The sequence below is a fragment of the Pocillopora damicornis genome, chromosome 6 (assembly GCF_964200805.1).
Source record: "Pocillopora damicornis chromosome 6, jaPocDami1.2, whole genome shotgun sequence".
Taxonomy (NCBI): Eukaryota; Metazoa; Cnidaria; class Anthozoa; order Scleractinia; family Pocilloporidae; genus Pocillopora; species Pocillopora damicornis.
Genome location: NC_142675.1, coordinates 16,240,226 through 16,256,358, shown reverse-complemented (window position 1 = coordinate 16,256,358; position 16,133 = coordinate 16,240,226). Strand labels below are relative to the sequence as shown.

Genomic DNA, 16,133 nt, shown 5'->3' with positions numbered 1-16,133 from the left:
AATTTTAATTAGTACTAGCAGTCCAGTGCTGTGCAGATTGATGGAAATTGATTGATACAGGTACTTTAGGCTAAGTTGTCGGCGATGTTATTTGTTTACATTTGAAAAACCTTTACCATATTGGTTATTTTATGGGTCTTAAAGGTATGAATAGGGCGCTAGAGCAATTGTATATTGTCGTTTCAGCTTTCTAGCGCGTTTAATTCATTATTCTAGTGATGCAGTGAAAATACGTTTTTATCAATTCAAGTTTCGAGGGGATCTTTGTTTATCTTTACCTACACACATTTCTGACATGAATTAAGAATGAATATATCCAGAGGATGCTATAATTGACAAGCAAAGCCGATGGGTTTAATGAATAAGATCTCGACAAAACGGCCGGGATACTGGACATTTTCAGTCGCTTACTGAAGGCAGAGAGAGCAGGGTTTCACAAATTCCAGAACTTTATTCTAAATGTTTAGATACTCGACAGACCTTTTTCAGCTTCAGTAAATTAAAAGAAAACGGGAAAAAAAGACGAATTTGCAAGCAGTTGAGAGAGATAGCAAAAACAAATCCTAGGTAAATATTGCAAATTTTACCAATTTAAATCGTAGTAATTGGAAACGCACGATATCAGTTTTTCTGTGAAACTTCAGTTGTCCTATTTTCAAGTTGAAACGGAAATTTCTATGATTGCATTTTTCAAATACACGAGAAAGCTTATTCTTGCTTCACTTTGGTGAATAAGTTGTTAAAAAGGGGTAATTCAAGTCCAACAGATGAGGAGTTTTTTTCAACAAAAAATTCACTAGGGTAATTTATCACAGACGGGTTGCTACATGAAATTACTTTGGCAAGAACAAATTGTCACCAAATACTGATAATGAAGACATAAAAATAAGGAAAAACATAAATATGAGATCCTTTAAATTTCAGGATTTCAGGATTCATATTTTTGATAAAGTGCGAGCTGATACGTTGAAGAAATATTCGGGTGAATAATCTTTCAATTTTTTTTCTTTTTTAGTCCAAAATGCGTGGTTTTGCTCCTTAGTGGGGTTACACATCCGTTCAGCTAAAACAAAGAAAAAAGGGTAAATTTTAGGACTTGATTTTTGACAGGAAGTGAACGAAAGGCTTTTTTTCGTGCCCTCAATGGAACGGAAGATACAAAAAAATGGCAGTTAACTACGGTAAAGAAATCAATGCTAAATTGGATACCCAAGGGTTACGAATTTAGATGTGTTAAATAAATTTCTATCTCTCGCCGAATCAAGTTGTTGAGTATTAAAATTTGGTGGAATCGCATCAACTACCCTAATCAATCTTATTCAAAAAAACTGATCAGACATTTATTGTAATCGTCCTTCTAATTATTACTTGTGAATATGACTTGTTGGCTTCTTAAGGTCATTTTTCCTTTTTCTCAGTTGTTTTTCCATCAGGTCTTCGCCATCCAAGTTTCAGTATGTTACGATCATCGACCTCTTCACCAAAAGAGAGGAGGCTGGGAACGAAAATTGACAAGGAAATGAATTTAGGCGAAACAAGAACTTGGTCGTGCGCACCGTTCGTGTTTTCTATTCAAGATTGCAGAAGTGGATGAGAAATTTTTCCAGCGGGTTAGTAATGATAAAGACTTGCAGGACTTTCCTCTATCGAACGTTCACGTAATTTACTCTGTTATTGATGCTTAAAAACCTGAAATAGTTAGAAAACCAAGGGAGAAATCCATGGACTTAAGAAAATTAGATTCGGTAAAAATACCCTTAATTAGTCAGTAACACATCAACTCTTTAAGACCATAATTAAAATGCCACATTTGTTATTGTCCAGGCCCTCACCGTATTCTGTAGAAATTTTACGGGTGCAGCACCATTTGCAATTACCATCTCACTGACGTGTTCCCGACAAAATAAAATAAAATTCAAAACTATTTATTAGAAAATCCAAGTGAGAATTCCAAACAAATGGTACATAGTCAAGCAGAAATTGGAATTCGTAATATGCATAATGAGTTTTATTTACAAGAATAGTACCTAACGTATGTACTTTAGAGGACGATGGTGGTGATCTATAGATGAAAATCTATGAATCCTCTCCCATAACAGATTTTTATTACCCGGCAAATTAAAACATGAAATTCACTTATAGCATCGCAGATGGAATGATCGAATGAATTGTTTCTCTCTACTAGGAAGTCTATGAAATTTTAACTTTCAAAATTGTGTTTAAATGCTCTATGACGCCTCGTCGGTAGCGTTTGAAGGTTCCGGCGAGGGACGAGAAGGAGACGAATGAGGCCGAGACCTGGCCGTACTTGGACGAGAGGAACCGCGCGTCTTTGGTGACCCTGCTCTTGAGGATTGTTCGGACTTTGGGCTGGCTGTTCGAGATGGCTGTTTAGAGCTTCCAACGTCCGATTTGTGTGATTTTCCGGAAACCGGTCTCGAAGGCGAAGATTTCATCGACGAAGGTCGAGACGACGGCTTCTGACCCGAAGGCGGTCGGGATGACACTTGTTGCCCTGAAGGTGGCCTTTCAGGTTCCACCGGTTCGTCAGGTTGTTTCTCTGGTTGTTTTACTTCCATCGGAGGCTCTGGTTGCGGATACTGTTCCATAACAGGCTCTGTTTCGCCATGGATAATCCTATGAGCTGCAAGAAGATGTTTCCTTTGGCTTCTCTTCACTGCGAATTAAACCAGACAGTACTGTTAATTAACATAAACCTACCAACGTTATATCAAAAATGGTGCATTCTGATTGGCTACGATATTCGCTTTATCTTATTTCACAAATGGATTCCATGTTACCGTCCATCCGTTCTGTAGGATATCACATAGGACATCATAATGTGCTAAGAAGAAAAAAGTAGCACATAAGGTGCAGCCGAGTGTCACTGATGTTACTGCCACTTTTTGATGTCTTATGTGATCTATTACTGAACTGGCCAACGGCAACATGGAATCTATTTGTTTAACGTAATAAAGGAGCAAAATGTTTTCATGGTGACCTCATCTTTGCGTCAGTCCTCTGGCAAATAACAAAATTCGCGTCTAATTCAGCTTATTATATAATCCGTGATTGTAGTGAGTAGAATGAGTGGCCTAACTTTGTGTGGTTTAAAAAAATAGCCTTAAAACATAGCTTGTCTTGTTTTTTAGGTTTGAAAGTCTAGCAGCGTTATTCTAAAACAATAGGATTACTCGCTCTAGATTTCCATGTATTGTGGTCGATTTGAGTGTCGCCTTAATTCTCTCTTTTCTGGTGAAATGGGTATCCTCAATAAAGATTTACTTTACTGAGGAAAATATAGAAATCTCGAGCTCATAATCTAGTTGTTAAGTATCCTGATAGCTTCTAGGTTCTCTGCAATTAGCCTGAATAGCTGTCTACGTGGACTCATTTTCTCGTCTCAGACCCTCTCGTCGCTTCGCCGCTAAAAGCTTACAAAACTAGCAGTTACGCAAGCTACAGCGAAAGGAATGATTTTGTTTTTGGCAAAAAACGAGTGACGTCTGGCTTACCGTTCTCTCTCATGGTGATTTTCTGCACTTCTGGCAACAAGAACGACGTGACCAGCTCGGCAACAATTTCTTCAGATTGAAGTCTGGTTCGGCTGCAGAAGTTGATAATAATAGTAAGGTTTTCAGAGGACAGGACTATTGCGAACCATCTTCAGATATAAATATGCACTTGATTGAGAAAAACCACAAAAACCCAAAACAAAAATATATTTGGAATTACAAACTTCCTTTCCTAAATTTTGAAGGAGAAAGGAGATAATCAGGTTTAACACCAAGGTTGACGAGAACTTAAAACTGGAACAAACTGAGACTGCAATTCTAAAATTTTTCGCTCTCAGTCCTCCAACGCTTCCACGTAAAATCCGGAATACTTTAATATCTTCATCCTTAAATCATAATATCCTCAGTGCAACAGTTAAAGTACCCCTTACGTTTTCTCCATGTCGTAAGCAATTTGGTTGATCTTGTCTGCTTGGTCTTGGATTTCTTTACGAGCCTGAAAAGGTTGGTATCGTGTTATAGCCATGATTAGACTAGTATGCTACAGTCTGATAAAACACTTCCTACGTTGGTATCTCAATAAATTGGACTGCAACAACAAGGAAACGTTGTTGATAAAATTTGCCAGCCACACAGAATAAGTTGGTCCACTTCAGAGCCAAAATAGATTGAGACACTGAAGAAATTTGCTTGCTTTGACTTTCACTCCTCAACCTCTATGAACTAAACGGAAGCCGGGCTTGTTCTCTGTCCTCGCCAACTCTGCCGCTGACCTCCTCTTCTTTGGCTATTCCAGTTCAGCATCATACCTTACTCCGATTTTTAGCTTTTTAAAAAAACTCCTGAGCACCACCCAAAAATTTTCATCAACTCTCTTTGGGTTGGATACAGAAAATTTCCACAACGCTAACTCTGTCTCGTTGTTCACCCATCGTTTTCTGAAGATTGCAAGGACTTCCTTTTGTAAGAATGCGTGACCAGATAGGAGTTTTCGGGTACTCTAAGAGAGCGAATAAACTTTAGAACCAGACAAACATCCTAAACTCACCTGTTCTTCGGCCGTTTTGTCGATGGCTCCCATGATGATATCCTCAAGGTACGTATCCACAGTAGACTGATGAACCCTGACAACCTGAACACAAATCAACCAATCACATGTGAGATAACTGACGTGACAGGCTACTTCTTTCAAAATCAGCGGCCCGAATCACACAATCACTAAAGGACTAGACAAAATGGAGAAAAAAAAGGGAGAAAGGGGAAATGAAAAACTTTCAATTTGATATCGAGGTACTGCTGCTGAAATACAATTTTTCTTTAAAAAAAACCCATCATTCCGTAAGATTTCTTACCGGAGTTTCGGAGTTTAAATTGAGGTTTTGACATATTAGCAAGTACATGAACAACAACAAAGTAGCCAGTCTAAGGCAAACGTAAAAAAAATTTCATAAACCTGCGGGTTTCTTTATTTTGAAATAATTTTTACTATTCAGCCGCTATACTGGTGACAGTAAAGCACTGTTTAAATCATTGTTTTTTATAATTATTTTTCAAAGCGAGAATAACATCATTAATTGTTAAAATAAAACGAAAGTCCCTATCAAATAGAAACCATTTAGGTGAAAGCAAAGTGTCGGTTAAAAATTCTAGCAGTATCTTAAGTATCTTAAGCTGCAACATGCCTTTTAATTATCTTCCTCGATTCTGCTTTGACAATCAACGGAGGAAAATAAGACACTACAACTTTGGAATCATCTGCACACAATTAATTGTCGGTTCTTGCTGTTAATGGCGACATTTGCGTCTAACTACGCGTCGTTTCTGGAAAGAAAACTGAATTTACAGTTTCCCTACATTTGCGCCTCCGCTTTACGTAAAAAGCGAACAAGGTGGATTTAGTAGAAGCATGAAAATAAAATATATTTGAAGAATACCATCGAAGGTTAATGGTTACACTACTATGTTTAGGTAGTGTACTACTCGTTCTTTCTCACCTGTTTGAAAATCTCATCTTCTTCGCGCCGCCGTCTCTCTTCAAGTTGTCTTCGTCCGCCCTCTTCGGCTTCACGAATCCTTCGTTGTCGTTCAGCCAACATGGCAAAAGCATGGATTCTTCTCTCTTCCTAAAATATTCGAACCATCACACACTTGGTCAGTCCATCAAACAAGACATATTTGCGGTTCGAGATAAATCAAGACTTGAAAGCCTTTTAAAAAAGGACAAAATTGAAAGAACATCTTCGAGAGCGGTAATGCGCGGTTCGATCGCTCGTGGTGATTCGTCGAAAGACTTTGACCGCATACTGTTTAATTATGTCCTGACAAGTCTTTTAGGAAAAATTAGTGAGAAAAGAATACCACAAACACAAAATTTTCGTTCCTCAAGCGATATTACGAAGTAATAAGAACAAAACAAGAAAGGAAAAATTCCTGAAAAACATATCAGCCAAGAAAGTAATGATACTAGCACTTTATCTCCAAATCTTTTGTCTACTAAGAGCAAAAGGAAAACAAAAAAAGTAAAAGCTTCCCGCTTTTATTTTGATCGTTTTTAGAGTATTTAAACTTTGCCCGCAACAATGCGATTTCAAATTTATTGTTACGGATATCTATTTTATTTTTGTGGACCATATAAGGTGATTTATATCTCGATTTCCAAACGTAATTCACTTCCCCAGTTGACGCACTAACGCAAAGTTGCTTCATAAACCTTCCTTTCGCCGCACACACGCCAGATACAGAACAGATAAAAAAGTGGAAAATCGCTTGAAAAATTCTCTCAAATTTGAAACAATTTAAGAAATTCAATTTCTAGCAGTTTCTCCTTCCTTTTCAAACGAATGATGGTGAAAATTCATTTAAAATTCTATGTTAGTCAGCGTTGCTCAAGGAAAATTAAACATACAACAGTCACTACTTGATCAAGCAACTCTAACGACAATAATTTAAAGGAGAAGGCAGGCTAAAAGGAATTCCTTTCAAGGCGCTTTGAAAGACGTTCGGCAGCGAATGAAACACTTCCGACCAAACGCTTTAGTGGACAAAACGAGACAGGATGTTGTTGAATGAATTCAGACTTAATCGTAAAAAATTTCTCACCTGAAGTCGAATCAGCTCCTTACTCAAGAAGTCAAACATGTCTGCAAGGGTCGAGCCTTCCATCTGAGCTAGGGCTTCTTCCACAAAAGATTCCTGGTTAAACGAAATGAGTGAGAACATATTGGGACATAGCATGGCGAGCAGTTTTATAAGTGACAACCAGTTTAAACAATCAAAAGAAATATCGAGATCGCTAAGAAGAGAGATTGACAAGCGAGAAACTGTCTCGGCAAAGGAGTGTAGATACAGGCAAAGAAACGTGTGTGTATGTTAGTAAAGGGGAATCAGGATTGAATAACACTTCAAGCTACACTGTTGGGACACCTTCTGCGTCTCGTGCCCCGCTCAGTGATGGTCTCCAAGATGGCACACAAACATTGGCGATTAACTACATTAGAAGAGGGGGGGGGGGAGGGGGGGTGTCAAAGAATGTTCGCGGGCGTCGTTATGGAGACGAGTTCAGTGGCAGAAAGTTATGTTTTCTCGACGATCAACTGGCCTACACTGTCCTACACCAACAGAGCTTCTCTCGATTTTTGTACATGATGAATAAAGGGGTATTGTTACCCTTCCCTGGCTAGGATGCTAGTTTTATTACTGATAACGCCTTAACAGTTATATCGTCAATTCTCACATCGCCACTCCCAGGGGTAGGAAAGAACTGTGAGAGTTAACTGTAATGCCCACAAACACAACACAACGATCCCACCAGTGCTCAAAAAAGAACATCACGGTCCGCAATAAAGCCAGTGAAGAAAGCTGACTAATGTGTCTTACATGGAACAAAATAGTACACGCAATTCACTGCGGCCATTAGGACTGAGAATTTCTTGGACAATTCGTCACACTAAAGGGGCGATGTGCGATATAAAATTTATTAGAAAGCTCATCATTTCACGAAGATTCTCCAATCAGGTTCTGTTTTTCATACAACGCTAAAAACATACGGTCCATTCGATCTGTAAAATCATTGGCTGACAAACAATGTACCTTGTTAGTATCCAGTCTCCTCTGCCTCTGCAAGCTCAACACAGCTTGTCGCTCATTTCTCTTTTCTACCTGCCCAGCTTCTTGCAGCGCATGCGTACTGCGTAACTCTTGAATCAACTCCAGACGCTTCTCCTTTCCTTCAAACATCTAAGGTACAAATACAAAATAAAATAATAATTAAAAACATTACATGTACGAGAAAATAAAGAACTGATAGTGCCGCTTGTCCATAACTGAACAAAGTAGAGAAACAGAAAGCATTAGTTCTAACTCACCATATTTTGAATGGCACGACCACGGATAACTTTCTGCAAGAAAATCAAGGCGAGCTCCTGTTCCTCTTCAAGCTGAAATAAAAGAAAGAGGAAGAAAGAAAATGTGTCAGTCCAAACGAAGATCTCATGACATGGTACTGTTGTCGTAACATATGGACGGTACGGAATCAAAGAGTCCTCAGGCACCAAGATTTATCGAACAGGTTTTACAAGAATGATGAAAAGAACCTGGGAGTAGAATTGTGTTAGTTTCTGAATTACGTAGTAAATTTACTTTCAAAGATGTCGAGAAGGACATATTAGTATTCGACACGACATCTTGTTATCCAAGCTACAAAATCTCGATTTTTCCCAGGGTGCGTTGAATTGGTTTCAGAGTTACCTTTCTAACCGACAACAGTGCGTTCGAATCGGTGACGCAGTTTCTAAAGTACTCCCACTTGAGTTCGGAGTTCCGCAAGGCTCTATTTTAGGTCCGGTTTTGTTTACAATCTATGTTAACGACCTCCTTTCTGTTCCTAAACGTTGTCTATCTGCCTCCTATGTTGATAATTGTAAATTGTATTTGTCCTTTTCACCTGCCGAATTACCCACGTCCATTCTCGCCTTAAACGAAGATCTTACGAGAATATCTCAGTGGTGCTGTAAAAACTCTCTTTTGATTAATCCGGACAAAACTAAGGTTCTAGCTGTTGGATTACCACAACTTTTAAAGAAACTGTCATCATTCAGTATAACACTTTTTGACAAAGAAATAACACCTGTGCCTGTCGTTAAGGACTTGGGTGTTCTTCTCGACACACACCTCAGTTATAACCAACATATCACTGAGATTGCCTCTAAATGCCTTTTTAAATTGTACCAAATTAACAGAATCAAGCACCTCCTGGATAGGAAAACACTTCTGTTAGTAATAAATTCATTTGTCTTTAGTAAACTCCAATATTGTTCAACTGTCTGGAGTAATACCAGCAGTAGCAATATTGACAAGTTACAAAAAGTCCAAAACTTTGCTGGGCGAATTATTCTGGGACTAAGAAAGTATGACCATATTTCGGATGGGTTGCGATCGTTGAAATGGCTTCCTATTAGAGAGAAACTCATTCTAAATGACGCTACTATGATGCACAAATGTATTAACAAGCTTGTTCCAGACTATCTTGCTGATATGTTTAAATCACGTTCTCAAGTCCATAATAGACAAACTCGATCATCTGGTGCTTTGGATATACCTTTATGTCGCCTGTCAACAGGGCAGCGCTCCTTTGCTTTCAGAGGAGCCAAACTCTGGAACTCCTTGAATGATAACATTAAGTCCTTAAAATGCCCCAGGAATTTTAGACGTCATCTTGCAAATGTTTTATTAAGTTGATATATTATATTGTATTATTGATATGTATTTTGTAATTGTAATATTATTGTATTTACATTCTCAATTAATTTATATATTTGTATTTTTTTATTCTATTGAGCTGAAAAGCCCACTTAGGGAGCATCAATAAAGTGTGTATGTATGTATGTATGTATGTAAGGACTAGTCGACTAATCAGATGGGGCCTCGTCAGTCACGGCTCGATCACGTGCACTTTCGCGCGTTTAACACGCATTCACAGCTCTTTTCTAATTGGAATTAAGGAACTTAGAGGTTAGGAGAACAACACCGAGGGAAAAAGTCGATTAAAAAAGGGAGTCACATTGTTCTTCAGAATTCAACAATGGCTGGTTGTAATTACCTTCTATCACGGCAACAGACCCCAACTTAAGTACAACGTGTGAGCGCAGCGTTGAGTTCCAGATCGTAACGTAAAGACCACGCAAAAGTTGGCGATTTGACGCTGTTGTTTTGCGGAAGGCGGCCAATAAATCAAATTTAATAAACAAATATAAAACGCGCCGAGTGCATTGTTGAGTTATATAAGCACTTGAGAATTTATTTGTACCCAATTCATTGACCAGCTCCCAGTTGGCTTGTTAGCTCAATTGGTAGAGCGCTGCACCGGTATCGCAGAGGTCATGGGTTCAAATCCCGTACGGGCCTGAATTTTTTTCAGGTCCTATTTACAACTACTCGTTTCAGTAGTGTTCTTAGCTGCGAGGATCTCCTAATTTCATCACTTGAGAATTGTTAAGAACACTCGAGAAGTGCGAGAAACACTCGCCTTCGGATCGTGCTTCTCCGCACTGCTCTCTTTTCTCTTTTATAAAATGTATCATGAATTGCGCGCGCTCGTTATTAGTGAGTTAGTGAGTTTTGTCTCTCTCACCTGGGATGGAACTTGCACTGATGGGGTCGGGGGGCGCGGTATCGGTTTCTCCACCTTCACCAAAAACTTCAGAGGTTTTTCAGGCTCTGGCGGTTTCTTCGCTAACTCAATCGCATTCGCCACCTCTTCCAGCTCCCTCTGACGTCGCTGCTTCCGTTTGACAAAGCCTCCCTTACCGCTGGACTTTGGCTTCGGAGCCTGAATCCGGGGCTGCGTCACAAAGTCTGGGAGTGAAGCCTCTAGCTCAAGAAGGCCCTGATAGGTGTTCAGATGGAAGCTCTTCACATTATATTGTTCAGATCCCCGGTCCACGAATACTCCCACACGAGACATAGGAGCATATGTCTGAGAGTCGAACTTAGAATAGTCTCGCACTATGTCTCGTCGCTCCAGTTTGCCTTCTACTGTACGTCTTTTTTCATTTAACTTTCTCACAGCTGGAAAGACAAAAACATTTTTCAGCAAATACCAAAAAAACATTTCAAGACTAGGTGTAATTTCTAAAAAAAAGTTAAACATCATTTGAAGACTCCGCAGTTAAGTAAAATATGTGAGGGAAAAACAGCAACTGGCTTATTGTGGAATTATTGGCAACATTTGAAATTTGAACATCATTTAAAGACTCCGCAGTTTAGTAAAATATGTGAAGGATAAACAGCAACTGGATTATTGTGGAATTATCTGCAACATATGAAATTCAACACAACTGCTAAACGGAAGGGCATGTTTTAGTTTACCGTGTATAACTTCCTTAGAAACCTCGTACTAACCGAGTTCGAGGTAATTTATGAAACTTATGTACCGAGTGGAAAAAACGAGGTTCATAACTTGCAGTACAGACCGAGAAAACGAGATTAGCAAGAAAATCATAATTACTCAGGCTTTCAATTCAAACAAACGCTTAAATTTAGCGGGCCGTACAGTGAAATATGACCCGTTTATTTGACCGGTTATGGCGCACGTACTACCTGAGTGTTCTAATAAAGTTACATAATTATACACCTGCTGAACGAGAGAAATACAGTGTACAAGCTGAAAACAAGACGGCAACTTACTTTTAATATGCTCCGTTTGAATTCTTTGAAATTTCTTATCTTTTTCTTGCTGCTTGTTTGACCTGTGCAAAGAAAATAAACAATAAATTTGCCTTAAAGCACCTCTCTCTCTCTCTTTTTTTTTGGGGGGGGGGAGGTGTTTAGCAAACGAGAAACGTTTTGTTCTTTCACAGACAAGAAGAGTTCTCAACTGGAATTTATCAAGAAATGTTTCCTTGCGCAGGTTTCTAGGATAAAATAAAACATCATGGGGCATAAGTTACAAACTAAACTAACCATAGTCTATCCAGTCTCTTTGTGTTCAGCTCAGCGTGATCTTCCTCTCTTTGTTCAAGGATTCTCTTCAACACCTCAAGTCGTGCCTCTTGCAACCTTTAAAAGGAGGAAGGGTGAGATTTACGGAATTCAATGTCTTCAGATATATATATATATATATATATATATATATATATATATATATATATATATATATATATATATATATATATATAGGAAGTCTGTGTATTGATTTTTCCGTTTTACAGTGCTCAATATGTAGAAGTAAAGCGCGATATATGTTGCGATAGGGGAAAAAAAACAGAGAGACTATACTTTCATCCATACAAGCCTGTTTCGTAGCTGCTCACTCATCAGGGGATTTTATTGTCCAGAATATTCGTACCATCGTTGATATACTTTAATTTGCATAAAATCAATACTTCAATTGTTACGCAGTAACATTTTGTTTCTGCGGCGGCATGAGGACACGAGCTCATTACGTTTATTGAGTGATAATAATTCGGGGCGGCGAAAGATGAGTAATTTTTCTTTAAGGCAGAGGTTGCATCTTTTGTTTGCGCAGTTGTGGGGCGATCTTGATGAAAGGATGCGCCATGAAATATAGTGGTTAATGTTATTTTCTTTAAGGGTCCAGATACGCTTTTATAAATGCGCGCGCCGTGATTGGTCAGAACGGGTTAATTGTATTTCCATAAAGCACTCGCCTTACGTCATACACGCAGCCTAAGTCATCGGCACGTGCGCGCGCAATTCACGATACATTTTATAAAAGAAATAAAAAGACTTATTCCTCGAGCAGTGTTGAGTTATATAAGCACTTGGGAATTTTTAAGAACTCTTGAGAAGTGCAAGAAGCACTCGCCTTCGGTTCGTACTTCTCGGCACTTCTCTCGTGTTCTTAAAAATTCCCTCTTGCTTATCTAACTCAATAATGCACTCGGCGCGTTTTTTATTTCTTTAATATATATTCAGTACAAATTTCTATCAAATGAGTGAACAGAAAACTTACTTCTCAATTTCTTGTTCTCTGAATGACCACTCTCTTCGTTCTTGTTCGTCCATCATTCGCTTTCTCTTTTCAAGATTTTCTGTGTCATTTAGAGCTGGAAGTGTTGCCTCCCTGTAGAGACGAGAGGACATGAACTACATCAGCTCACGTCAAACATGTAGACGCAACCTGTTGAGACTATTATGCGGTTCAAAGCTGAAGGGTTTCAAAGATGTAAAACCTATTTGTCTTAGGTATTCTTGATAGGCATCATGAACTGAAGACCAAAGCTCATCCATAAGCATAAAATTCCTTCATCCTTTTATCAAGAAAAATTTTTCTTACCAAGCTCGTTTGGCCCTTGCCCTTTCAATCATCTCTACTTCCGCTAGTCCGGCTGGCAAGCCATGACCTTCAAGAAATAATAATTGAAAATATGTTCAAGTTCATTATTCCTGCGTTTGTAGCACTAAGTACTTTGTCTGCTATTTTTGTTCTAAACTTCAGATACCTGATTTGATTAAATGGAAAATGCACTTCTATAGATACAGTGCATTGTCAACTCTTTATTTCAATTATTTATTTCATAATCTGCAAAATTATATATTGGTAATTAATTCCATCAAGCAACCTGGCATTTTATCAAATTAACCCTTTGGCCCCTGATAGTGACCAGCATATAATTTCTCCTTATGATATCATCCCTGAATCACATATGTAGGTCACAAGAATAAAGGAAATGATCACCAATTAAAAAAGCTCTTGATTATTAAACAAATTCTCTTTATCAGCACCTTAGGAAATGTATGGAGGACAGTATAGAGAATATGGATATTGATGTTTGGGTGTAAAGGGTTAAGGTTATTTCTGGCTGTTAGTTACCCTTCATGTTCATTATTATATAAAACTGAGACAACTGTGACTGAACTAAAGGCAATGGTTGTATCAAGTGTATTGCTGTTGCTGTTTCAATTAAATGTATCTAGAAAACTAAACAAAGAACTGCTCTGTAGTTGCAACAATTATTTCCAATAACTCAACAAATTGATCTTCAGTCGATTGGATCCAAGCATGCACACTTTAACTGTAACATAACAATCATTAAGCTTGCCATCTACATGTATTAGGTATAACTTAAGTTTGCATTTTTTATTTGTTTATTTATTAATTTTTGTTTATTTGTTTATTTTATGCCATTTTGTAATTAGAACGCATCAGTAGAAATAAAAGAGTAATTTCATATGCATAAATATGATATAGCTGAAGATTTAGCATGTGGCAAGGAAACCTGTACGGAAACCAAGAGGCTTATGCAAGCTACAGGCTCCTATTTTACAAAAGTGAGGTATCAGTTTTATTGTGTGATTTAGGTACAAGATATTTTAGGTTAAAAAGGAAAGTAAACAGACACATAAACAACAACAATAGCAGGCACTCACAAACATGTACTTAAGCAGCATGAGAAAAGTAAGGAAATAAAAATAATGATAAATGTATCACTGGTAATGCTCTGTTGTTTTCATCAGGTTACCGTCATCAGTGCTCCTCTCTTTAGGAGAGGAGTTTAATTCATTTCCTTAACAGGCGCTGGTAATCAAGCCTATATAAATCACTAGTTTGTACTAAATTTACCATATGAAAGAGTAGCCAGTGTGAGTAGCTCGGGTTGTGAACCTGGTCGTACAACATACTCTGGAGTATATGGGTCTGTTTGTGTCTCACTGTCTCTGTAATCAGTTTGTACTTCTACTGTACGTGTAGCTGGGGTGGGTGGCCTTTCAGCTTCCATTTCAGGGGCAGCTAAGGGGTCCATTCTGTAATTATGCATTTACAGTGATAATTAGTGTCAAATAATTAAAATGGCTGACCAAATCATAATATCAGCCACAGTAAACTCAAACTGGAACATAATTGTCTCTTACTTAGACGACTGCAGGAGAACATCTGGAGGAACTTGCTGCAAAAATGGAATAATTGGCCTGCGGAAAAACTTATATCGGTCTGTCCCAGAAACATGCACCTTCTCATGATGTTTAGGAGGAACTTGAACTGATGGATCATAGTTGAACCTGATAGAGATGAAAAACCCAATACTATAAATTACATCCAAAATAAAGAATTACTGGTACTACATTTATGCTTTAAGTGAAATTTCATTCAAATTTATGCATATATATGTTGCTTGTTTTAAAGATTGACAAGGACTCTTACAATCTTGAAATTATCTGTTTTTTCTTTTCTTTTTTTCAAATTCTTTTGATAAATTCAGGTTAGGATTGGATAGGAACCTGTTTTGAAGCTTCTCCTTAAACTTAGCTAATGAGTAAAAGTCTTAATAAAGAACAATCTTAACTACAAAGAGGCCCGCATAACTGTGTTTTATCTATAAAAAGCCTTGCATAACAGCAATTCATTAAATAGCATTTGTAAAAATTATCATGCTTATCTGATCAAACATATCAGAAAAGGCAAAGGATGATGGATAATGGTATTATCCATCCTTATATTGGAAAAATACCATGCTGGTAGGGTTATAGATGCTGGTTTTGCAATCAATATTCAAGAAATACAGTAAGCCTTACTTGGTGTATCTGATGAGAGCTTCTCTATCTTGATCAGCATATCCCCTCCACTGTCGCGGTATGAACTTAGGCACAGGGTCTGTCACCTCCAGATGGATGCTGTATCTTGGATAGTGACGCAGGTCACTGAACATTGTCTTGAAATGTGGAACTCGTTTCTGTAGCATAGACAGAGAAAAGATGAAATTTGATGACTATTGCTTCAAAGCAGACTGTCCGAAACTGATAAGATACCCTAAAGATCAATGCAATTAAAGAGTGGACATCATATTTCAGCCTTACGATTCTATCTGTCCCAGTGTGCGCCTTAAACGTTGCTCTTGCATGGTCCCTATCACTTGATAATGTGTAAAGTGGATCTGAAAGAAAAAAGATACGCTTAAAACATATGTATACCAGGTTTCAGTATAATAAAGTGTATAGCTGCAGTATGTATTTTGACACTGCTAATCAGATCTCGCCACAATGCAACACACAAAGTGTAACGATTATTGCTCCCTCGTTAAAATACTTAGATGGCCTTGATTCGTTCGTTATTTAAATTTGTTCTCATTTCAATTTGATGCACCTTCCATATTCAAAAATTATTTTTCTCCCGTCCATAAGATCTTCTTCAATCATCAAATGCACAAGGTTACACCGATGGGTATCAGTGGGACAAGGTATAATCGTTTAGGGTAAATGCCGAGGATTGTCTCGAAAGTATACTAGACCACTTATTTCGTTATTATCCTCACAGTGCACAAACAAAGGAAAAAAATTGAAGGGTGCTTGGTAAGTTCGTTTCGCGAAAAAAAAGGAGAAGTTTCAATCACAGGGTACGTCTAGCAAATGGAGCTTGAGAAAAATAAATTTCAGCTTTGTTTCAATATCAGCCCAATTACTTACCATAAAGGTAGTCGTGAGTTCTGGAGTTTTGAAGTTTTCCTTGAGTTACAGTCTGTGTTGAAGACATGGCTTTTCCTCTGAATGAATACGGTTATTTCAGCGTAAAAAAGTCTTCATATTCTGTCAAAACAAAATGGCCGGCGTGAGATTTACTTTAACCTGTTGCCATGCCGACTAGGCGGCTTACACCAGCGCTGG

The 16,133-nt window shown here is 38.1% G+C and overlaps 1 protein-coding gene across 1 annotated transcript; it reads right to left on the bottom strand.

Annotated features, from left to right (window-relative positions):
• Positions 1–1,909: 1,909 nt before the first annotated feature.
• On the bottom strand, positions 1,910–16,107 carry LOC113668794 (cilia- and flagella-associated protein 91). Its single transcript, XM_089209274.1, has 18 exons — positions 15,936–16,107; positions 15,330–15,406; positions 15,048–15,205; positions 14,388–14,534; positions 14,098–14,279; positions 12,811–12,877; positions 12,487–12,597; positions 11,475–11,570; positions 11,199–11,260; positions 10,144–10,580; positions 7,880–7,951; positions 7,605–7,751; positions 6,615–6,707; positions 5,510–5,638; positions 4,564–4,647; positions 3,947–4,011; positions 3,516–3,607; positions 1,910–2,677 (listed from the first exon to the last, which is right to left on the bottom strand). Exons 1-18 carry the CDS (start codon positions 16,000–16,002, stop codon positions 2,229–2,231), a joined length of 2,535 nt encoding a protein of 844 aa, XP_089065400.1. The 5' UTR covers positions 16,003–16,107; the 3' UTR covers positions 1,910–2,228.
• Positions 16,108–16,133: the final 26 nt, after the last annotated feature.

Coding starts and splice junctions, on each gene's coding strand:
- LOC113668794 (XM_089209274.1), bottom strand. CDS start 16,002: ATGTCTTCAACACAGACTGTAACTCAAGGAAAACTTCAAAACTCCAGA. Junction 11,571..12,486: donor AGAGAACAAGAAATTGAGAA/GTAAGTTTTCTG, acceptor CTCCTTTTAAAG/GTTGCAAGAGGCACGACTTG. Junction 7,752..7,879: donor GTCGTGCCATTCAAAATATG/GTGAGTTAGAAC, acceptor TTTGTACCTTAG/ATGTTTGAAGGAAAGGAGAA.